Source organism: Phoenix dactylifera, chromosome 3 (assembly GCF_051530095.1).
Source record: "Phoenix dactylifera cultivar Ajwa chromosome 3, Ajwa_hap1_PhDact_Kaust_v1.1, whole genome shotgun sequence".
In the NCBI taxonomy this organism is placed as follows: domain Eukaryota; kingdom Viridiplantae; phylum Streptophyta; class Magnoliopsida; order Arecales; family Arecaceae; genus Phoenix; species Phoenix dactylifera.
Genome location: NC_143192.1, coordinates 51,835,655 through 51,860,496, shown reverse-complemented (window position 1 = coordinate 51,860,496; position 24,842 = coordinate 51,835,655). Strand labels below are relative to the sequence as shown.

General features: G+C 41.9%; 2 protein-coding genes across 5 annotated transcripts; both read left to right on the top strand.

Annotated features, from left to right (window-relative positions):
* The first annotated feature begins 1,641 nt into the window (after positions 1 to 1,641).
* On the top strand, positions 1,642 to 5,445 carry LOC103719598 (F-box protein At4g35930-like). Of its 4 annotated transcripts, none has more exons than XM_008808921.6 (5): positions 1,643 to 1,869; positions 2,887 to 3,326; positions 3,464 to 3,538; positions 4,657 to 4,766; positions 4,851 to 5,445. In XM_008808921.6, the coding sequence occupies exons 2-5, from the start codon at positions 2,970 to 2,972 to the stop codon at positions 5,107 to 5,109; spliced, it is 801 nt and encodes a 266-aa protein (XP_008807143.1). In that variant the 5' UTR covers positions 1,643 to 1,869; positions 2,887 to 2,969; the 3' UTR covers positions 5,110 to 5,445. The 4 variants fall into 4 exon arrangements, with proteins under 4 accessions (XP_038973967.1, XP_008807143.1, XP_038973966.1 ...); XM_039118038.3 differs by having other exon boundaries at positions 1,645 to 1,869; positions 2,894 to 3,326; XM_088718995.2 differs by lacking the exon at positions 1,643 to 1,869 and adding an exon at positions 2,285 to 2,672.
* A 9,549-nt stretch (positions 5,446 to 14,994) lies between these two features.
* LOC103719597 (chloroplast protein FOR GROWTH AND FERTILITY 2-like) lies at positions 14,995 to 22,868 on the top strand. Its single transcript, XM_008808918.5, has 2 exons — positions 14,995 to 15,540; positions 21,630 to 22,868. The coding sequence occupies exons 1-2, from the start codon at positions 15,214 to 15,216 to the stop codon at positions 22,440 to 22,442; spliced, it is 1,140 nt and encodes a 379-aa protein (XP_008807140.1). The 5' UTR covers positions 14,995 to 15,213; the 3' UTR covers positions 22,443 to 22,868.
* Positions 22,869 to 24,842: the final 1,974 nt, after the last annotated feature.

The following is a 24,842-nucleotide window of genomic DNA, read 5'->3' as shown; positions in this document are numbered from 1 at the left end:
TTTTTTTTTTTCCATACACGATTTTTTTTTCTCTTTCATCAAAAAATACAATAATTATTTTCCAGCATTCCTGCATATCATGTGAATCTATTTAATTCACAATATCGATCAAAATCATTATGATTTTAAAAATACATGTGTGATATTAGTTATTCTTATAAATAATCGCAAATGTCCAATATTCCTTCAAAGCAACCTCATGAGAAGCATTATCGATGCCAACAACTCATTATAAATAACATCTTTATCATGATGTTATTATTATTATTATTTTTTTTATCTAGAAATTTTTTGCTTGTCACTCTGCACCTAATGCATGGTATTTTTTGTAGCCCAAAATCCGAAATGCTAAATTTTGTCGTTATGTACAAACAAGTTCATAGCTTCATCTATCAATAAAAAGCTTCATAAATCATACACCGTTGGAGTCTTAACTATTTTTACTAAAAAATAATAACCTAATGCACGAGGCTCCTACCAATGCTAGTAGATGAAAAGCTTAATAAATTGCATTGCATTAGAGTTTTAAATTTTTAAATAAAAATAGATGGTCTGATGCATGAGTCTCATACGATTTTGAGGTCTGGAGTTTCAAGTATTTCAAACTAGTGGCACCTAAATTACAATGAAGCGAACCTTATCATTATGCTAAAGCTCACCTCTAAAAAATTATTCAAATATTTATTTAAATATTTTAACTAAATAAAAAATAAATATATAGTTAACAAAGAATTTTTTATTATAAAAATAGAACTTAGGCTCACTTCATTTGGAGTTTGTTCTCGAGTCATATTATTATCTCCCTCAAATCAATCTACCTGATTTTGTTTGATCTAAACCGAATTCAACAAAGGGAAGTGCCATTTGGACTTGCACCCACGGGCCTGGGCTCTCCTCAGCCCCGACAAGATCCGAACAGTATAAAACAACTAAAAATACGGCACTGGAACATTGGATTCCTTTCCTACGAGTCGGCAGTCCGCCCCCATTAGCGCCAATATTAAAGCTCCCAGACAAACCCATTATTCTATCCCATATCCCACGCACGGCCGTTCCATGAAGTCCCCGCCACATCACAGCCGTCCATTCCCCCTCGCCTCATCCTGAGTACGGTGTAACCTCAGTCCTACTCCTACACGAACACGCGAGCAATGCTTTTTTCCCCCAAAATACCCTCGAGGCTAATCCCGTCACTTATATTTTAAAAGTAAGCTTAATTCGAGATTTTCCCTCCATAACCCACGAATTTAAAACCCAAATTTCCAATTCTAATCCATTTTTTTCCCCCAAAATACCCTCGAGGCTAATCCCGTCACTTAAATTTTAAAAACAAGCTTAATTCAAGATTTTCCCTCCATACCTACGAATTTAAAACCCAAATTTCCAATTCTAATCCAATTTTTATCGCCCACCGCCATCGCTCCCATAATCTCCGGGCCCGTCCCCGGGCTCTCCGCCGTCCGATTCGGGTGCGGGGTCCTCTGCTCCCCCAACCCAACCCAACCCCACCCAACCCAACCCCACGCTAACACCAGCCAATAGGACACCGCCGCGTCGGAGCGCAGCTCGCCACGTTACGGGAACTCTCACCCTCATCGGGTCGGTTTTGTTTTTCTAATTTATTATGTAAAGAAGGAATATCTCGGCTTCCAGCTTCGGGTTTCTTGGATTCTTGCGACTGTGGCCGAAAAAAATTGGCGCGCAGTTTTAATAAATTCGAAAAGAGGCGGAGCCCTGCCGCGCCCTCCCATCTCTCTCTCTCTCTCTCTCTCTCTCTCTCTCTCTCTCTCTCTCACCCCGGCTTCGGTTATGTCTCTGTTTTAGGGTTTTGAGTCTCTGGCTTCGATCTATAGTCCATCCCCTTCTATGGTATGTGGTTCTGATGCACTGTTATTGATGGCCTTTATCATATATCTTCTGTATTTACGATATTTCCGCTCTTTTTTGTTTTGGATAAGCAGAATATGGGTGAGCATTAACTGTGAATCTCCAGGATTGTTTAGTTTACAATAAATAAGTGGAAACATGAGGATTGCAACCGCTGCTTGAAAAAAATCTTCTTTTTTCTTTTTTTTTAAATTGATAGCAAGTAGCTGGCCTGCTTGTCATGATAAAACCTATTCATGTGTTGAATCCGTTCGGTGAATTTGTTCTTCATGGTGAACTGATTTAGGAGGTTGCCTGGGTTGAATAAAACAGCTGCTAGATTTGTTTAAGATAGGGTATGCGCTAAAAACCTGCAGTTCTATGAAGTTTGTATGCATTAATTGTTCTCCATCGACACAATAACTGCTAGTACTTTGCTTAGTTCTTCAATAGTTGTTCAAATGAAATACACTATTTATGAGTAATATCTTCTTTCTGCATACCAGGCTAATCTAGATTATATTCAGCTGTTTATTAGATTCGATGCTTTGATTACCTTTTTGCAAACTATTTTAGTGGATAACTAATATATTCCCTTGCGGAAAGGTGAATGCTTTAACTCTTGTAGTCTTTTGTTGGTGAAATTGCATGAGACCTTTCTCATTTCTACTCAAATCAATCCATTGGCATGGCCATCAAACTCTTTGGAATCATCTCCGTGAAGCCTCATTCACTCTATAGGCATCCTTATTTTAATGCAAAACTTTTCAAATTTCTTTCAATACCTTCGTCTCTTGTAATCCGAGGTCCTCTCCTCTTTCTATAAAATCATTACTTCTTTTTTTTTTTTTGTCCTCCTGCGCTAATTGTCTGATAAAAGAAACAAAAATGGAGTTTAGTTGTTTCTAGTTTGTTGTGTTACGAACTCTTTAATTTTTAGTGATAAATGATGTAAAGCAGAGCTTAACATCGTATTTGACTGATGCGGTCTTCGTTGTTTGTGTTTTTATTGAATGTAAGCTTAAAGGTAATAATGGAAGGAAGGGCTCAAGAGCTTGGAGAGTTGCGTAAGACTTAGTTTTTGAGATAAAATTGTCCTTGATATGAGGCGGAAACCCATGGCGTTCAAACAAAAGAAGCGAGTGAAGAATGCATGCAATAAGTACTTGAAACCTGGTGCACTTGCCCAGCTCCGTGATGGGAGGACAACAGCGAGATCTTGCACAGATATAGGCAAGAAAAGGATTGTCTTCAACTCAGAGAAGGCAAAACTAGTTCTACTGCATAAGGAAGAGGTTACTGTTCACAGCAATACACCTGTTGCATCTCCAATTAGGATCAATTTCCAGACAATGGTAGATGGAAATAAGCAGCAGAAATTGCCCGTAACACCTAAAACACCAGAAGGGGTGGACTGCGATAATCAATCGAGGCTCGAATCTCTTTCTATTGACCTACTGGTATGCAATGATAAATTTTTACTTGGTCTTCTCTTTTGTCTTGCAGTTCTCAATTATTTTGGTATCCTTTCTTTCTATTTTTATTTCAATTTTATTTTTTTTTGATATCTGATGTGAATAGTGGACCTAATTTCAAGGTTAAAATCCTATGCCACTTGCATCATGATCAGCTAAAAGCTGTTTTCCATGTTTCTCAGCGAGTACGAGCAGCTGTAAGTGTTGCCTTTTGCTGCTTTATCAGTTTAGTTCCAGAAATTATTTTTCTAGGTGTCTTGTTGATCTTATAATTAAACCAATTTTTCTTCAAATATAGAATATAAGGATTTCTCTTTTTGGTTGTCTTAAATTGTTGTAGCATTTATCTTCTTTTTTTGGGATCTCTTATTATTTTGTTTTAGTTTACCCTGTAAGTACTCTGTACAACTGTTTTTCAAGCTAAAACTAGCTTATAGCCCTTTATGTATGTTTCTATTGAATAAATATATAATTTATACCTTACAAAACATGAATCTTTAAAATATCTGCATTTTATAAGGTCTTTCCTGTTTTTGTTAGACATATTTATGGTGTATTACTGTTGATGATAATCGAAACCTTCTTGCAAAATGCCCTCATTGAACTATGCCAATTTGATTACTTTTCTATATCTATACCCTCTTGTACAACTAATTGCTTTCTGGCTCACCGAAAAAAAAAATCTTGGATTTATTAATTGAATAGTTAATTTCCAAAATTTTACAGCTAGCTTTGGCATCGTCTTTTCTAGAAGATCAAGCATGCTTGGATACTTCATGTCTTTGTGCCATCAAGTAGATCCACAATTATTTTAATTTGTTTGATCTATTAAACAAAAAAATATGATTTGCCTTCAACTCCTTTTGGGCACGGGGTAATTAAGAGTGATTCATTTATGGTATTACTAGAGTCATTCTTACCTTTTTCCCTCATAAAAAATTTGGCCATCCTAACAATGACAAGAGAAGACATATGTCAAACCAACTTTTTTGATGAATTTCAAGAATTCTACCTTGCAGTTGTTTCTCATCATCAGCTTAAGCTGCAAGCAGCCATCTTAAATTCTTATTATCACCTGTATTTTCTCGGTCTTCTACTTCTTTCCTAAATTTTCACTAAATACTTTAGTTCTTAAAAAATAAATATTCTTCTTTCCTTGCTGAAGCTAATTAATCAGTATGCATGGACTTCGGTATATCTAAGATTGAAGTTGAGTGGTTTTTTAGGTTCAACTATAGATGATTATGAGCTCATGATTTTATATGGTTTATTTTGTATTTAGAATGCAAACATTAATTATTGGAATTCAAACCAGGTCCTTCTGGCCAGGCAACTTCATTTCAATTACACAACTCCAGACCGGTCTAGACAGGAGATGCTCAGTACAAAGACACCTCTTCCAACAGAGCATTGGCCTTTTGTGAGGTATCACACATGAAAGATGCATGAAGAAATTTATTGGTTCAGTTGATTCTTTCTAACATTGTTTATTTTTATGAAATTATCTAGCAAGGGAGATGGGAATGCTATCCAGGGATCGAGTCCGCACACTCCAAAAGCTCCAAGGCATGGGCCTCGTCCTTTTCGTCTTCGCATGATGGACATGAAACAGATTGCAGCTGTTCTTTTTCAGGAGTCTGTGTTACCTTCAACACGCATGGTGCCACCAGGTTTGCCAAGGCCTGCATTCAAGCCTGTGGCTTCTAGTAGAGTCCTATTTTGTGAGGACGAGCTATGCCAAGCAGTAGCACAGAATAAGCTTCGTTGAAAATTCTACCAACTCTCTTAGCCATCTCTTCTTATATAGATATCCTTTTTCTCCTTTCATAATGTTCGTAGCAGCAGTGTATGCAGGTTTCTATCTTGCAAATGCTGCATTAGGTATTAGTGAAAGTTCCAACTTAGAAGGGGCTGAGACATGGAAATTATCAGCTTCTAACGTGCTTGGTCATGAGTCTTTAAAGTTTTAGTCAAGCTCTTTGTATAGTTCTATATCATATAGATGTTTTCTCCTATAGTGTTTTTCCTAAATATATCCTATATTTTATTTTTTTAATGCTTAAATTCCATATAGTATATGAAGTGTTTTACTTTGATCTCTTAACATCATGAACCTACCTTCTATTCTTATTATATTTGCTTGATATATCCGTCTGTCAGTAGTCTGATGCAATGCCTATCATTTTTTGGCATTCACAAGCCTTCCTGTTTTATGCATGCTGATAGAAGTCTTGACCAGCACCAGCATTCTCATAGCCTGGAAAGATAATGACCTAGCTTTTGGGAATCCATCGCTATTTTTCTTGCAATGCCTGTGTTGGAGTATTGAGATCATTTTATCTTTTACTAATACTGAAGTCATTCCTGCTTGGCATACTATTGGAATTGTCGTCCATTTGTTTTCCTATAATGTTGTCGAATAATTCCATTTTGCTTTTGAGATTCCAGCAAAACTTGTTCTCTACACTTTGGTTAGTTGATGCATGGATTGTCAGCTCTTTAGATCAGGATCTCCATTTGACCTAGATTTTAGTTATTGTGCATTAAAAAAAAGCATTGCCCTTTCTGCAAGACGTAGTATATGAGAGCTTGGAGTTACATGAAAATTACTATGATGCAGCAGCTTGTTTCTCCTACTTCCTATGTCCTTCTCCCCTCCTTCCCCCATCTTTTTTTATTGCTTCTAGGCCTCCTTTTTATGCTTACAAGTATTATGCACGTCATAGTATATTTTTCTTAGTAAAACATGTAGACCTCGCGCATGTCCTAAACGCAAGTGGTAGCGTGGATAGTGGAGTTGAGCTAGAGAAATATAGGCAGAGATTGCATCTTTTGCGCAAAAAAAGAATTTACCTTTCTTTGTACGAATCTACCGTCAGCTCTTTCAATGGTCGATTTGAGATTTATGCAGGTGAATGAAGAAATCTTGAGTACTTTTGGATAAGTGTAGGAAGTGGTGAAACAATCCATATCAAAAAAAACATCAATCATCTTCAGCCCAAAGACCAGACTGGCTATGAAGCATTCGATAGTGGAGATTCTGGGGGTCGGTGAGCAGGTGGGCACGATGACATATTTGGGTATCCCATTGTCCGACCGGCGGCTGCGGAGTGGGGATTGTCTGCCGTGTGAGCTTGGTATCAGACGCAGATTAGCGGGGTGGCGGATGCATGCTCTGTCTATGGTAGGGAGGATCACCTTGGTGCGTTCGGTTCTGTCGTCAGTCCCTATCTATTTGCTTACTAATGCCATTGTTCCGGTGAGATTCCTGCGATCCCTGGAGCGGTTGTTCAGGGACTTCATATGGGGGAGGAGCAGTGGTCGAGGTGATGTTCACTTGATGGCATGGGAGGTGGTGTGCCAGCCTACTAGCTGTGGTGGTTTGGGGGTTCAGGCATTGGCAGCGAGGCGTGAGATTCTGCTAGCCAGACATGTGGCTAGATTTGTGCTTGAGCCCGAGAGTCTATGGTCCTCGCTGATGAGGGCTAAGTATGGCGCCTTGGTACCGGGCGTGCATGGGGGTCGTCGTCATTCTCCGGTGTGGAGGGAGATGTGTGCCAGAGCTACGGTGGTGCTTCCGGAGATCGGATGGGCTATTGGCGACGGTCTGTCTATCGATGTGATGGAGGACAGATGGGTGACTGAGGTACCGCTATGCAGTATGCCGACCATGGTGGACTCGGCGAGATTAGCAGGGTGGAGGGTCAGTGACTTACTGGATGCCGAGGGAGGGCGATGGAGAGAGGGGTTGGTTCGGAAGGTTTTTGGAGAGCAGTTGGCAGAGTTGGTTCTAGCCCGAGCGACCCCTAGGGGGGGAGGCGGATAGGCTGGTATGGATACCGACGGGGCGATCACGGGTGCGAGCTAGGAATCTTCATGCAGTGTTCAGGAGGGAGCCAGTCCGACAGTTTGAGGGGCGGTGGATATGGAGGATGCGGGTGCACCCGCGCGTGGCACTCTTCATCTGGAAGGTGGCGTGGGGCTGCCTTCCGACTAGGAGTGTGTTAGCGCGGCGTGGCATGAGGATCCCTCAGTTTTGTGAGGATTGTGCAGATATTGAGGAGACTATGGAGCATGTTTTGCTGCAGTGCCCTAGGGCCCGAGACATATGGAGGAGGTCACCGATACAGTTACCGGCCTCGGTGATGCTGGTGCAGGATCTGATCCATCTGCTGAGAGTTTCCATGCGGCATCCCAGATCTGTTGAGGCAGGGATCTGTGTAGCATACCTGTCCTACCATATATGGTTGGACAGGAATACTGGTATATTTGAGGGGAGGAGGGCGCCTCCGAGGTTGGTGGTAGACCGGGCGCTGCTGCTTGCGAGGGAGGTTGTTGGGGCGACTTCGGTAGTCACTTCTGGGCTGGTCAGGGATATCTGGGGTGTTCACCACGCTGTTTCAGCGCCACGGTTTGCCTTTGTTTCTTGGGCACCCCCACCCCCTGGCTATCTCAAGGTGAACTTTGATGGGAGTAGGTCGGTAGATGGCTTGTGCGGAGGGGTCGGTTTTGTGGTCAGGGACCATTGTGGTAGGATGGTAGTAGCAGGAGGACGGCGTACGCCTGGATTTACTGTGGTTGGTGCAGAGCTACAGGCAGCCTGGGAGGGCTTATCCTTTGCGAGGCAGTTAGCCGGGGCCGAGCGGGTGTACCTCGAGGGTGATTCATCGGTGGTCATTGATCTGATTCGGGGTGTGGATCGGTTTGGGGATGGCCATCCCCTCCCGTAGGATGGCTCAGATGATGGCTGATTTTCAGGCAGCACACGTGTTTAGGGAGGCGAACCGGGCAGCAGATTGGGTCGCCTCCTTTGTCGCTCGGCACTCAGGTGCTTTTTTGTGGACGTCTGATGTAGACGTCCCTTCACAGTTGTACCTTTTACTCTCCCGTGACTTGGAGGGCTGTACTCACGTTCGTACTATATGATATGAGTAGCCGTTTTTACCAAAAAAAAAAAAAAAAAAAAAAAACATCAATCATTCTTTAGCACAAAATATAACCCTGATATGGACTTAGTGGTCATTGGCCCAAGTGGATGTGGGAGAAAAAGTGCGCTTCCACTACTTTGGACCCGAGCAACCAAAGCATAATTAAAAAGTAGAGTAGGTTGTGGAGGCATCTGTTCCCACTCATGTTCCATGGATGTGAAGCTTACACGCCTCTTCTGCAACCTCATTAACTCTTATTTCATTTATAGTAGATTATGACTACCGGCCCATATCAATCCCATTTCGTGGGGGTCTCGAGTCAAGTCATGATAAAAGTGGACAGGTATATAAAAAACCTATAAGGGAGTCGGGTATGTAAGGTTTTTCCACGCCCATACAGTGGATCTGATCCTTTAGGCCTTGGTGCAACCTACTCTCTAAATCAGTAAATGGGGTTCTCTAAAACGTTTGTAACGTATAATAGATTCAAGAGAAAAGTTATATAATTGTTTAATTGCCTTAGGAAATACAGGTGTCTTAGTTGAGTTTGGGAACCGTCTCTTTGAAAAAGCCATGTACCAAGATTCTGTGCTTGGCAATCTAATCCAATCTTCCAGATTCCTTCTATGTAGATACAAGAAACTTTTTAAAGCGAACCTCCTACATCATATACAAGCAACTCTTCATGAGTCACTTCGATTGTCGTTTAGAAGCTGTCGCATTGCTATAGCCGAATCCCCTCTATGAAATTTTTTTTAACACACATACACACACCACCCGTGACATAGATGACGGCCATCTCCTGCTTCGAAATATTTGGAACATAGTAGGCAAATATGTTGATTTTCTAGCTAAACATATTTAGAAAGGCTAATAGAGCTGCAGATTATTCTAGAAGAATTTTCTGAGCTGGTGAAAGAGAATTGCTTAGAGCGCTCTGTGACTTATTACTTTTTGACTTTTTTTTTGGATGTATTCATGCTAAAAGAGTATAAGCCATCCATTGGAGTAAAAAACACACACACATACACACATGCAAGACTTACGTAGCATTCTTTATTTTGGGACTTGCACAAAGTTATGTGCCTGTGATGGAGGATACTGCAATTAGATTGCCAGTAGATTTTATCATATGCTTATGGCCCCTAGCCTTTCCAGACCTCTAACATGTGGAGTCATCATATTTCTATTTCCTGGTACTTTCTTTAATAAGTATTACTGGTTCTTGGTTGTCATGTAAGTGCTCCTTATAACACTTAGAATAGTTTTTAGAATTGTTGATAATTTTGTAAAAATTGGATTTTTAGAATTCTCAAAATATCTAAAAAGTTCGATGGGCGAGAAACATAGCTATTTGACCACATTTGCACGCGGCGCTGCACAGACCTAGCTTGCATGCCTCCATTTATTTTAACTTTGCAAGCATCATGCTGCAAATGCTTCCAATAATTTCAATCCTACATAAATATGAAAATCCCATAATAAAATAAGATAATAGAACGAGCTAATTGATAGAATACTACTTTATAGATAGTGCTGGGGGAAAATGGACCACCCCATAAATACAATTAGAGCACCCGAATCCAATGATAGGCATGACTCCGGCGAGCATGATCTCGACATGCACGACCTCAGAAGGCCGAGCACAAAAGGCTGCTGAGCACAAAAAGCTGCCAACCTCAGAAGGCCGAGCTCAGAAGGCTGCTGAGCTCAGAACGCCGAGCCCAGAAGGCCGAGCACAGAAGGCTGCCGTGCTCAAAAGACCGAGCACAGAAGGCTGCCGAGCTCAAAAGGCTGCCGACCTCAGAAGGCATGAGTTCAGAAGGCCGACATTAAAAGACCGAGCCGACCTCAGAAGGCCGATCTTGTCATCCACATGCTATGGCCATGCCCTGTAGCAGCCTCACCGCACCATGCTTTGCTTGCCGGCCATGCCACGACATATCAACCAGGGACCATACCCTGCTACGACTGTCAACAATTAAATGCGCACGATCTCCACGAACCTCCAGCCAGCCCAAAATCTCTGGCCATTTACGGCAACTCGTTGACTCACTCAATCTCGTCCAGTCATCCACGGCAACTTATTAATTCACACGATCACGCCCAATCATGATGGTAACCCATCAATTCATCCAGTCACATCACAGGTAACCTTGGCACCTCTCCTATAAAAGGAAAACTCCCTCTCTTCAGGAGGGACTGGAGGACTTCTGACTTTGACTCCTGCATACAGACTCTCTTTTTCTCCACAAAAGCCCCCTCTGACTTAAGCATCAGAGGGCCGGCGCTGGAAACCCCAGCCACCGATTTTTTGCAGGTCCCCCAGAGGACGTAGCCCGCCGACGCACCACCCGTCGGAGCTTCTCCTCCTCAGCCAGTGGTCACCCCCGGGTCTAGTTTCCAGTAACAGTTGGCGCTAGAGGAATGGTCCGAGTCGTGACTATGAAGCTAAGAAGCAAAGGAGCCTCTAATGCCTCCCGGCATCGCGCATCAAGTCCTGGACACTCAATCTAGAACCCCATCACCAAGGCCTCCGACGGATCCAGTCCTTCAAGTCCAACCAGAGCAGTTCAACTTGTTTGTCCAACAAGTCCAAGCACTCACTGCGGCCGTTCAAGGCCTATAGCAAGTAGAAGACCAGCCTCTACTCCCTCCTCACGAGCATGAGTCCTCAGGACGCCGCTCGTGACATCATTTTTCCGTAGAGCATCGCCACCACCGAAGCTTCCACCGAGCTCGACCCCCAAGCTAGGAGGGCTTGTCGTGCATCCATTATCCTGAGAGCTCGCACCGAAGCCTGACGCCTCGAGAACGGGAGCACCCATTTGAGGCGGGGTCTGCCCCATTGCAAGCTGCAACAGGAGCCCCACCCGAGCTCGGCAGAAAAGTCGAGGACTTGGAGCGGCAGATACAGATGCTTCGAGACCGAGGCCCGAAGCAAGACGCCGACCTTAACTTTACAACAGAGTCTCCATTTCCTCAATGGATCATGGATGAGTTAATCCCCCAGAGATTCAAGATGCAATAGAGTGAGCCATATGATGGCTCATTCGATCCTCTGGATCATTTGGAGAGCTACAAGGCCCTTATGACACTCTAAGGAGCCACATACACTCTACTCTGCAAAGCCTTCCCAGCAACTCTCCGTAAGGCAGCTCGTCTTTGGTTCTCCGGACTAAAGCCCAGCTCGATTCTCTCATTTGAATAGCTGGGCAGGCAGCTCGCCACCCATTTTGCCACTAGCCGGCATCAGCGCCGGACCTCAGACTCCCTCTTCGCCATCAAGCAGAAGGAGGGAGAATTCTTAAAAGACTACATCAATCGCTTTATCTCGGCCACATGACAGGTTCGCGATCTCGACCAGTCAATCGCCATGTTGGCATTAAAGACTGGAGCTCGGTCCAACAAATTTCTTGTCACGCTCCCGCCTCTGCGAGGCACGTGAGGCACCTAGTGCCTACGTGGGGGCCACATGAGGGGGGAACACGGGGCTCCCCTGCCAGATATTGTCCGGTTCTGGGGCTTCACGCAAGCGTCCTTCACCCCTCCCCGGTTTTGTTTTCCACCCAAAACGCGTCTGCAGGATTAGGAGACACCCGCCTCATATGCCCAGGCTCTAGAACGAGTCTTTCCGATGTGGGACTATTGGGCCTCACACCCTTCCCACCATCGGACAAGAGTCGTCCTCGGCTCTGATACCAAATATCACGCTCCCGCCTCTGCGAGGCACGTGAGGCACCTAGTGTCTACGTGGGGGCCACATGAGGGGGGAAACACGGGGCTCCCTTGCCAGATATTGTCCGGTTCTGGGGCTTCACGCAAGCGTCCTTCACCCCTCCCCGGTTTTGTTTTCCACCCAAAACGCGTCTGCAGGATTAGGAGACACCCGCCTCATATGCCCAGGCTCTAGAACGAGTCTTTCCGATGTGGGACTATTGGGCCTCACATTTCTCTTCTCCATCAAGAAGAGCTTCCCCGCCGATTTTTTTAAAATGTTGGCCCGAGCTCGCAAGTACGCCAAGGCTGAGGAAGCCATGGCCTCTCGGCAGGAGGCAGCCGAACGACCTGCCAAGATGCAGAAGAAGCGCTAGGAGGAGCACTCCCAACCAAGCAGTAGATTTCCCTAGCATGAGAAAGAGCCTCCTTGGCCCAAGAGCCTAGCTCGCTCGAGGTCTTCCCTCCAAAAGTTTCAGACGCACACTCCCCTCACATCCATTCAAGCAGAGATTCTCATGGAGATTGAGGGTCAGGGCTACCTCCGACCTCCATTGAGGATGCGACTGATAGAGTCGCGGAAGCACTCGAGAAAGTACTGCCACTTCCACCGAGATCGCGGCCATGATACGGAGGATTGCTACGAGCTCCGTGATGAGATCGAGGCACTTGTCCGCTAAAGTCGGTTGAGTTGTTTTGTCCGTGATCAGGCCTACAGGAAAGAGCCCGAGGAACAAAACCCAGTGCCGCGTGAGGAGCGGAATGACAACTGACCTCTCGCGGGCATCATCAATACCATCAGAGGGCGGGCGAGTAGAGGCACATGAAGCCTCGAGCTCGGAAGAAGAAGCTTCCTCAAAGCATCTGTGCACTGCGAAAGTCATCTCCTTTTCCGATGAAGACCAAAAGGGTATTGAGCCCTCTTCATGACGACACTGTAGCTATTTCGTTCATCATTGCAAGGCTTTAAAAAGGATTTTAGTACATAATAAAAGCGGTGCTGAGCCAAGTCCTGAGGGACCTCAAAGCTCGGAAGCTGTCAATATGTCTCCAAAAGGTATCTCCATCTCCAACATCGCCCTCCCTCATCTACATTCTCAAGCTGATGCTTACCTTCGAGCTGGACTCTTCTGTTCTCGAGCTCATCTAAGTGCTCGAGCTCTTCCGTACTCGAGCTCATCTAAGTGCTCGAGCTCTTCCATTCTCGAGCTCATCTAAGTGATCGAGCTCTTCCATTCTCGAGCTCATCTAAGTGATCGAGCTCTTCCGTTATGCTCGTCTAAGTGCTCGACGACACTTCGACGCCATTTCGACGCCACTTCGACGCCATTCGACGCCACTTCGATGACACTTCGATACCATTTCGACGACATTCGATGCCACTTCGATGCCTTTGCGACGACACTTCGACGCCACTTCGATGACATTCGACGCCACTTCGACGATATTTCGACGACATTCGACGCCATTCGACGCCTTGTACGACAATGCACCTCGATTTGAGTGGGGGCACCCTGCTGAGTCGACCACAAGCCAAAGAAGGCTGCTAAAGTCGACCTCGGAGCAGAGTCGCTTAGCTCGGCTTGGACAGCTCGGCTTAAGGCCGTTAGCTCCAACTGCACGATAGGTACATCCTACTTGGTACGTATATCTCCATAGACATTTGGCTATATTACAGGACAATCGACGACTGTACTACTTCCTTTGCCCGAGCCAAAAAGCAACTCGAACTCGGAAGTCAGGGGTAGTATTGGGGGAAAATGGACCACCCCACAAATACAATCAGAGCACCCGAATCTGATGATAGGCATGACCCCGGCAAGCATGATCTCGACAAGCACAATCTCAGCAGGCCGAGCTCAGAAGGCCGAGCACAGAAGGCTGCCGAGCTCAGCAGGCCGAGCACAGAAGGCTGTCGAGCTCAGAATGCGGAGCCCAGAAGGCTACCGAGCTCAGAAGGCCAACCTTAAAAGGCCGAGCCGACCTCAGAAGGCCGACCTTAAAAGGCCGAGCCGACCTCAGAAGGCCGATCTTGTCATCCACATACTGCAGCCATGCCCTGCAGCAGCCTCACCGCACCATACTTTGCTTGCCGGCCACGCTACGACATATCAACTAAGGACCATACCCTGCTACGACTGTCAACAATTAAATGCGCATGATCTCCACGAACATCCAGCCAGCCCAAAATCGCAGGCCATCCATGGCAACTCGTTGACTCACTCAATCTCGTCCAGTCATCCACGGCAACTTATTAATTCACACGATCACGCCCAATCATGATGGTAACCCATCAATTCATCCAGTCACATCACAGGTAACCTTGGCACCTCTCCTGTAAAAGGAAAACTCCATCTCTTCAGGAGGGACTGGGGGACTTCTGACTTTGACTCCTGCATACAGACTCTCTTTTTCTCCACAAAAGCCCCCTCTGACTTAAGCATCAGAGGGCCGGCGCTGGAAACCCCAGCCACCGATTTTTTGCAGGTCCTCCAGAGGACGTAGCCCGCCGACGCACCACCCGTCGGAGCTTCTCCTCCTCAGCCAGTGGTCACCCTGGATCCAGTTTCCAGCAATAGATAGATGGAAGAATACCGAGTCTCACTATATTTTATTACTAAAAATTCAAATTGCTTGCTCTTCACTTCGTCTTTCTTACTCAACGATCCTCAGAAAAGCCATACCTAGCCTAAATATTTACACGAATTCCACCTTGGTGCCACTTGCGCTAGCATTAATTCAAAAGGTCTTGACTCACCTCACAAAAGTCTCGCACAACATCTCAATTTATCAAATGCTTGGCCTTTACTTACTCCCACAAACTTGCGCTATCACACCAACCTAAACTTGCGTTTCGATTAAAAAATTATAATATATATATATATATATATATATATATATATATATATTATATGTATATATTGGTACAACGGTGACTGGGTCCATTTTTCACCTACTTTGATGTCAGCAACCAAGTCTATAAAGTCAACGTTGAAGCGGGTTCAGTCAAAGCTAATGTTGGTACGCACGAGCGCGTCCCCCCGCCCGTGCGCCGGCAAAGGCGGACCCAAACTTCCCAATCTCTTCGATTGGTAGCCTTGAGCATTCTTTGGGCAGTTTTAATGGAGTTTAATCGGCCACCTCTCTTTCCCTAATTTCCTCTCTCTTTCTTGCGTGTTTTTCCCAAGACCTCCAGTTCTCGAGAAAGAGAGAGAGAGAGATCTCCCATGGAGAGGCTTATCTCCTCCTTCTCTACCCGAACCCCTCTTCCGAGATCTCCACTTCTCGTCCCACGCGTCGCCGGCGGCGGCGGCAGATCTAGCCTCGGGCCGCTCCGCCGGGAGTGTCTCAAGCCCGCCGGCGCCCTATTTTCCAAACAAGAAGGCCTGCCGCGTCCGCCGCCGCCGCCTCTTCGTCCTCTCCCTCAACGTTCTTCTTCTTCCTTTATTGAGAATTTCTCGGTTATACGCTCGGAAGAGAAGGCAGGAAAGGCTGATCCAAGTTCCCAATTGGCCGAGCGGATTCGACATTTGGCAGGTCCATGCCTCAAAAAGGTGTCGCTTTTTATTCTTGCTCTTCTTGTGTTCGTGCTTTTTCTTGGCTTCTTTTTATCTTCTTTTCTTGTCCTGATTCTGGAGAACCATTTAATTCCATACAGCATCCTTTTTCCTTTTGATTTTAACTTTCTTTTTTCTCTAAAAAAAACCTCTTTTTTTTTTGTTTGGTTCTTGAGAATACTTATGGACTAGTCCTGAAATATGTTAGAAATTTTTATGGTTGTTTGAGGATATGATATGATGCACTTGGGCCATAGGATTTATGCTTTCAGGTCTTTTTCTGCTATGTTGCAAAAAAGATGAGCATGGATTGCTTCTATGAGAACATAGGTCTGGGACAGAGATTGTAACCTTCTAGGGGGCGGGATGAGGGTGTTTATATATAATTGGCTGTGGCAACATCAAGAAAGATGCAAAAATAGTGAGGCATCGGAAAGTACAACATGGTTACACAGATGATTTTTTTTTGAAGAAAGCAGGTTGATTTGATTAACTAACGTGCTGCATAGTATCTTAAGCTAAAGGTTAACTGAGATCATTGAGCGGAGGTCTTGTTGTAATTTTTGATGGCAAGATGTGATGCACAAAGCTGCGCCAACTTGTGTCTAATCTGTAATGTCTTGATTTAGGGCATTGTCTCAGTAAGCTATGAGATGTTGAATGGAGATTGTTGGGCTAGTCTTCGCAAATTGGCCCTAAGCCCTATGTTTGTGTTTTCTTAAACATATAAATCATTTAAAATTAGCAGTTTATTGAAAGCAAAACGATACAAATTAGGCATATGAGCAACCATGCTAATTAATACTAGTTATATTAGTTTTAAATGTTAAATAATTCTCATCTCTTCACTTTACATAAATTGATACTTAACTGCTTGAGTACATATATCAGAGTTTCTATTGTAATATTCTTTATTAATAGGATATAAATTCATGTAACAGATCAATGACATAGGTAGTTGCATATCATAATATTCTCAATGAAATAACGATTCAGATCAATCTCTCAGTTCCAAGGTACCTTCTATACCTTGCAGCCAACCTTTAGCTGGGGAAAGCTAGGAAGAATACTAGCAAAATAAGCTAAGAAAAACACTTGTAAAATAAATTAAGCGAGCTTACTGCTATAGATTACACATGCGACGCATCACAAAGCCTCATGGGATCTACTATCTCTTAAGCAATGCTGTTTCAGGAGTTGGACATTGGGGGATCTCAGTATATTATTGAAGAACTTGATACGTGTTTGATGAGTGTGTGGTATTGACCTTTTTGATTCCTTCAGTGACAGAACATATAGCATTTAATTGATAAGTACAGATAATTAAGATTTATCAAAACTTTAAAGGGCTGTGCTGTTGTGATTCAAAGGATAATACCTATTATATATATTTTGATACAAGCTCAAGTTCTCACATGATCTCTATATCATTCCTTGGCATTGACCAAAATATTGGTAGAGGAGTTTGAGACATATTTCTTGTTGTTATATATGCCTGCATGTTGCTTTTCTGTGTGAACTCATATATAAGTTAGACAATGAATAGCTAAAAATTAGAAAATAATGCATAATCACTAGCTGCCATGGATGTTTTGGTGGATTTGTTTTTCTGTTTGTCATTATCATTTTTCATCCTTTCCTTGATTCCTAAACTCCCATATTGATGTGGACAGCAAACTTCACCTTATCAATTACCTGATAAAGACAATCCGCTTGAGCTTTGACATCACCATCAACCATCTTGTGTGTCTTAAGTAGAATCCCTCTTAGTGAAATAACACCATCTAAAGTTTTATAGATATGCTGTTTAATGCTTGCTTTGTGCCACCTCCTACAGTGCCTACATTAGCTCTCAATCTCTGGAACTTCATATCCAACTTTATGAATCCTCCTCAAGTATCCTTGTATCCATAGTTTATGGTACGTATGAAGTTAGGGAACCTAATTTCAAAACATTGAGGCTCTGTTTGGATAATGGTTATGTGATGGTTATGGGTGGGTTAACAATTTAACCAGCTAAACAAGAGCCCAAAATGCTGTATTATCTTTAATCGATCAATGTCCCAAAAAATAGCCTAATGCTGTTGAATTTTATAATTCATGTTGGTGGTGGTGGTGGTTTTTTTTGTGGGGGGGGGTTGAAAAATTAACCATCGGAGCTCCCTCTTTTCTCTCTTTACTTTTTCACTTTTTTCCATTACTTATCCTGCTTACCCTCAAAACATCAGAAAAAATAGGGAATAATTCTAACCCATGGCTATTCGACTAGGAGGTGCTTACCAATGACTAAATGTTTTTACCCCTGGACAACTATTCGGTGCCCAAATGTAGCTTTAAGATTTATTCTTAGATTGGATCCAAGAACAAATGTGGATAGGAGGTCTGATTGCATAGTTGTCAAAACTGGTCATTGCCAAAATTCAAATATGTGTGCATGTTTTTTTTATTGAAATCTAATTCATACTTGACCTTAGGGTAGCTAGTAATCCTTGTGCCAACTATTTTAGACAGGCTTTATGATCCTTTTTGTCCAGTTATTCCTGCTAATATCACTATTTGGTACTTGAATTTAAAAAGTTATGGCAAGTGGAGATGCTTTTAAAACCTTGCGCTTCTGAAAGACTCTTCAAATGCTCCATTTTAGATTTAGATTCATTATCTTAAAGTTGTGTGTTCTTTAAAAAATTCATTGGCCAATGTGACCTCTAAGAGTAAGAAACATATGGCCCTTTCTCTGCCCTAAAACTTTAGATTCTATGGTTGAACGCTCATCTTAGCTCTTGTTTTTCCCATTTGTTTTATTTCCCTCTCTTTTTCTCTCTTTTCTTCTCCTATCCTTTTCCCCCCTTAATTCTCCCCCTTTCTTTCTCTTTTGTTTTGTTGTGTTTTCCTAATTTTTCTTCTTAGGTCTCTCCCCCCTTCCATTTTTTATCTGTTTGGCTAAAAGAACCCTATTCTCAAGGAGTTCCATCCCTCTTCTTAGTCCTAAATATGACTGCATGCACCTTCCACACTTCTTTTCTCTTTCTTCAAGGGATGTCTTATTGTAAGTGTTATTATTGAACTCGACTTAAGTCAAAGCTGTGACACTTGAATATCTTTATTGATGAAGATGGATTAGGAAATGGGACATCAGGTTTCCACCTTTTCTTCTATCACAGTTACTGATTTCATCGACAGGCAGTAAAGATATCACAGGCAGTTGCAAGAGCTAAAATTCAATTTTGTCACCAAATTTAAAAGGCAAATTTGGAAACAATCAGCTGAGATATCTAGAGTCTCTTCTTATCAGTTGCATGTGCTGACTTATCACATGAAACTTAGGGACAAAAATAATAAAAAAATTTGTAGATAATCAATATCCTCATTCTAAGCCCCATCTAGGTATTAACTGATTTCGTTGTTCTTGTCTCATAATCATAGTCAGGCTTTTTGTCTGAATATTGCTCCTTTGGATCTTCAAGATCTGGAGATGAATGCTGAGCTTTCTGCAATGTAACTATTGCCTTGCTACTATAACATCTTTTAATTATTAATTTTAGTGCTCTTGAGGGCTGATGTGCCGCAGGATGAGGGCAATCATGAAATCCTCCTTTCTGCAAATAAATGGATTGGGAGATCTTGTACTTAGTTGCAGTAGTCAATTTAAAATGAACAAGTGGATATTGTATTAGGTGCTGAATGCCTAGTAGTCGTGAATGATCATAACTGTTGGGCCATCAGTTATCCCTAGTTAGTTTTAGTTTGTGTGATCTTCCACTGCCAAGTTATATATGTTCAATGAATTGCAGCAAGGCTGTCCATCTTCACATCCTTCCCCAAGTGATCCCATATAGTGCTTGGTGCATACATTATTCTTCATAAAGGCTGTTAAGCATAATTAGTTCATAAAATGTCTTAAGAGTCGATGCTCATATCAGATGCTTATATTGCGAGCAGTTGCTTGATCTGATCTGAATGGTGGTTCAAGGAAGTAGTGCCCTCAAAATATTTAGGAGTGGCAGTGTTTAGAAACACCATATTCTAAAAGAAAATGCATCTTATAAAACAAGAGGAGTTTAGTATCTTATTTCAATCTTAGGAAATTTCATTATATTAAGATCTATAATTGGTATAGAAGTGCTATTACAATTTCCAGTTAAACTAAGTTTAATTATGATAAATATGGGAATAAGATGCTTAGTTGAAGATGTGTATAGAAGAATGTTCTGAGTGAGGCCAAGATTTTGAAGCGGCTTGGAAACCTGGATGCATGAGTCTGCAGATTCCACTTGCCCTTCTTGTTTGACAAAACTTTGAAACTTTTTGTTGTGTTCTAAATGGGCCATTTTTCAATGAAGAGCCTGTCCCAATGCGTTGCATGGTAATTGTACTGCTGTGGTACCAGATGATAATGACTGATATATGATAGATCAAATCTAGATGTGGAACAGAGTTGGTTTTTTGCAGTATCAAAATAGATGGGTGAACCATCAAGCACAATCCTAGTAAATGTGGATACATGAAGTCTGCCATATAATAATAGGTATCTAAAACAAAATTAAATAATTTAAGAAACAAAAATTAAATAAGCATCTAAAACAATGAAAATTTCATAGAAATTTTACACATGCTTCAAAATAAGAAAAGGAGATGTTTAAAACTCTGTGGTCAGCCTCTCTAAAAGTTTCTTTTCGAATATTATTATTCCTGAGCAATGAGGTTCCCATATGGTAAAAAAAATAAATTTAAGAAAAGAGAACCACTAGAAGAGAATAAATTAATAAAACTCATTTACTGAAGTCACTGGCTATTCCATGTTGCCCCTATTAGTTTAAGAGGTAACTTATCAACTTTTCTATCCTTAAAATCAACGTTTACCTCTTTTCTTTTCCCTATTTCTCCATTTTATTTTATTTGATTTTATTTTTTAAGCTTATCTCTTTCTTTTCATCCCATTTTCCTTCTTGTTATTCTTTCCTTTTTTGGTCTTCTATTCCTACTTTCACACTATTTAGCTAAACACATGATTTTCCTTAGGAAAGAGCTGCCAGCCGCCTGCTCCTTTTCTTTTAAGATATGGCCATAAGGCTCCTTTCCACTTATTTCATCTTTTATAAGTGGGAGGGTTCTACTTGATAAGGTGAAAGGCCTTGTTGGTTGATGTGGAGTTAATTTGAAAATTAAAATGGAAAATATTACTAAATAATTGAAATTCTAATACTGTTTCCCATGAAAATATCTAGCTACACAATTTTTTTGATCCTGTAATAATCAATGAAGTAGGAATTTACTTTATCACTTAAATTCTAATAATAGTTCATATCCACATCAACCTCCCTATTTTATGAGAATCAGTAGAGCACGAAGATACCAAACTACTTAAATTCTAATAATAGTTATATACTAAATATCCAATTGCTGTAAGCACTCTAAGAATGTAAAATTGGTGGCAAAGTGCAAGATGTGAAGGCAAAAGCGCCTATGCTTTTTCACATTCTCCCTTGTTAGACTCTACACTCATTTATGGTTGTCATTGATCACTTTTGTCTTGCAAATGTTATCTTTAATGTTTTATAATAGACTTTGTCGAAAACACTGAAAACTTCTCCCAGCCAAAAGCTAGTGTGCTTCTTTTCTTGAATGTTCATGTGGTTGTTTGCTAAATTGGGCATTACATAGAACTAGCTGTCTGATTATTAAAGTAGAGGCAAGAAAATAATTTTTGTGCGCCGGTCATCTTATCTTAATAATAATGTGCATTGGTCGGCCACTCATTTTTTCCTCTTTCGTTCCCCTTAAATTATGAAAAATCACCTACATATTGAAGCAGGTTTTGGCCTTTTGGGCGGTACAGTTTTAAGGTTCATGGTTGTCAGATGCGGTTCTCTAGTTAATCTCCAAATATATTTTAAATTTCTGGTGTTTGTCATGTGCATGCTTGTTGCATTGCTTTTCTGCTTTAACATGAAGAGCTGCTCCAAGGATGTGCTGCATTACATTTGGTTGTGCTTTCATTCATAGTTCATGAATTCTTCCGATTGTCAATTTATATTTCTGTAGCAATTACATATCAGTAATACTCGGAGACATTCTAAATATATCAGGTTGCTTCTGCTGCTGCAACTATTTTGCTGCCAGCATTGATTTCAATCATAATCCAGCCTATTCTAGCACCACCAGCTTATGCGACAGTTCAGTCTGCTGCCAAGACTGGTGGGAAATTCATTAAAGCTGAGTTACTAAGTAGTGCCTGGACTGGCTTGTTTGCTGGTTGCCTGCACACACTTTCGGGTCCTGACCATCTTGCTGCCTTAGCTCCCTTATCAATTGGCAGAACGAGAGTGGAGAGTGCCATAGTGGGGGCTTTGTGGGGCTGTGGCCATGATGCTGGACAGGTGATATTTGGGTTGCTTTTCCTGCTGCTCAAGGATCGTTTACACATTGAGGTCATCCGCACGTGGGGCACAAGAGTTGTTGGTCTAACTCTTCTTGTGATCGGTGCTATGGGAATCAGGGAAGCTACAGAGGTGACTCCTTGTGTTGCTCTAGAGAATGGGGAGTGTGATGTGAGCATCGTCGAGCCTCTACAGACTGCACCCAGTGGGAAGAAAAAAATTGGATTTGCAACTTTTGCTACTGGTATTGTTCATGGTCTGCAGCCAGATGCCCTCATGATGGTGTTGCCAGCGCTTGCTCTTCCGTCACGTCTAGCTGGAGCTGCTTTTCTAGGTATGTTTTTGGTGGGGACAGTTCTTGCCATGGGGAGTTATACAGTTTTTATAGGTTCATGTAGTCAGGCATTGAAAGACAGGGTTCCTAGGATAACAGAGAAACTGACTTGGGCTGCATCTCTTGTAGCAATATTTATGGGAGTAGCCATTCTTGTTAGCCAAGTTTTTGGTTTTAGCCTGTATTGATCTCACTTTCTTTTTCTTTTCCTCCTATTTTTCTAGATAATTTACACAATGCCCTTTTGGAAGTTAGGGATCTACATACCATAGAGTTCAATCCCAAATCCCTTACTAGTTACCACTTGATTGGCCTTTGGTCCTTGAGCTCACAATGACTGCCAGATTCATGTCTTTTCTATTGGTAAATGCTGCCTATCCTGTCATTAGTTTTGTAGATGGATGCGGATGGAGTTCTCTCTTTTTTCTGGATGAACTGTGAACTTTTATATTGCATTCATATTTTGATTTTAGGGCTACATCGTATGCACTTGCATATCATTGTTCCTTTATCATGAGTCATCCTATACTTTTTTGCTTTAAAATTAAGACCAAGACTACCTGCACCTTGTATCTTTGGACCTGTGCTTTTATAATGAGCTTTCACTTAATATACTTGAATATAGAGTTTGAGCTTGGCTGTTTGACCTTTTATGTTCGAATAACACAACTCTTTATCATTGAGGTTGACTTTAGATGGTTATAGATCAGCCTTTTTGGTTGGATTTGATCGTGCAAACTGAAATTAAGTTTTTGATAAAAGTTTCATGGTCTGATTTAAGCTTAAGTCGTGTTTAATTCATTGTTGGTGGTGAGAAGTGAAGGCTGTAAGTTATTCCAAGTGACTATGGGCTGCCCCTGGTCAAAGTCACTTGGACATTATTGTGGGAATTTAAAAACATAAATTAGGCATTTAAACGACCACTTCTGCTGAATCAAATCTGGGAAAGTCACTTCAGTGGTCTAACTTCCTTTCATTTTCAGCTATTCACAGCTAGCAAAACCCACTTAAAAATGAACAAATAATATCTACCAAAAAAAATTACCAAATGATAACACCTCTTTATCCCCCATGCCACCATCTACTATATCATACGAGGTGGTTTTGACTTTTGAGTGTAAGCTAGCGGGAGTTTCCTTGAAACCTGTCCCATTGACAGCAGTGGCAAAACTTGTCAAAGCTGAAGGCAAGATGGCATCTTTATTGTTTTCTTGCCTTTAACAATGTCTTGGGCTGTAGTTATAGGCCATTATATTTAAAATTCTTATGAAAAATACAAAGAAATAGAAATAAACATGCATAAAAAAAATCATTGGAGCCATGCTTGATTCAATTACCACTCAGGCTTTAACTTCCATAATTTCTTAATAGCATGATTCAAAGTGTAAAAAGGTTGCATTATAAACCTACATATTCATGGAGGGCTGTATTGGAAATAATTATATCATAGGTGTATACATGTTATCATAGGGTTGGCAGTGCATCAGTTTAGGTGAAGCTTCATTGTCAAGGCAATATGATCCTGATTTGAACCTAACCTGACCCACTAGTGGCTCGGATTTAGGGCCTACCCAAACTCGCGGGCAGGTTAACCAAGATGAACCAAGATGACTTGGACCCGATATATTGACCCAACTATCAGTATGATCGACTTCAGAATTGGGCAATCCAAGTGGCCTCTAGATTGATATGCTGAATGGTGCAAAAATTGATGGAAAGAGAGGAAAGGCAAGAATTAAGGTTTAGGTTCGAAATTTGGGATGTAAATTTAGATTGGAGTGAGCTTACTTGTGTTTGAGAGATCTAGGGGTTATGAGTTGTAAATTGAAAACCCTAAGAATTTTAATTACGTTTCCTTTTACTTTGTGGCCTGACGGAGCCTTTCTTGATGTCATGCCAGTGAGCAGGTTGGTTAATGGATGTCCAAATAGCTAGTGTAAATGGAGTAATAGAGGAGGATGGGGAGAGGAGAGGAGGCAGATGGGAGGAGAGGAGGAGACAAGAAGGGGAGAGGATGAGAAAAGAATGATTTTTTTTAAGGATTCATTTCAGGCACTCTCCCTTTATTTTTTACTCTGGCTCCATCCAAGCTCATGGATCTATATCTAATGTATGGGTCTGGTACCATGAGTTGGCAGGTCATACCATACCTGAGCTGAACCATTGACAGATCAAGGAAGTATGACCCATGCTCAACATGTGAACCCAGTAGGTTGGGTTTGGTGGGTAGGGTCCAGGAGGGGTCAGCTCAGAACTAGATTAGGGTCAAGACTCCACCTTCATATAACAAATGGTATATGGGGAACTTAAGCTTATTTTTATTACCATTTGCATTAAAAGAGCTTTGAGCTATCAAGAAAGATGCATTTGAGGACCTTCTGAATTTCAAAGAATAAATTCTGTACTAGAAAATATTATGGATTTTTTTTTAATGTATTCACTACATGACCAATTCCAGAAGTCTAATGGAAGCTCGTAAGTTCTCTAACTTACAAGTTGCAGTTGCTTATACAGATCCAACATGATGTGTTGTTATGATGCAGCAGACCTAGGTTTGGTCCCACCCATACTCTCATATTCTGCTGGGC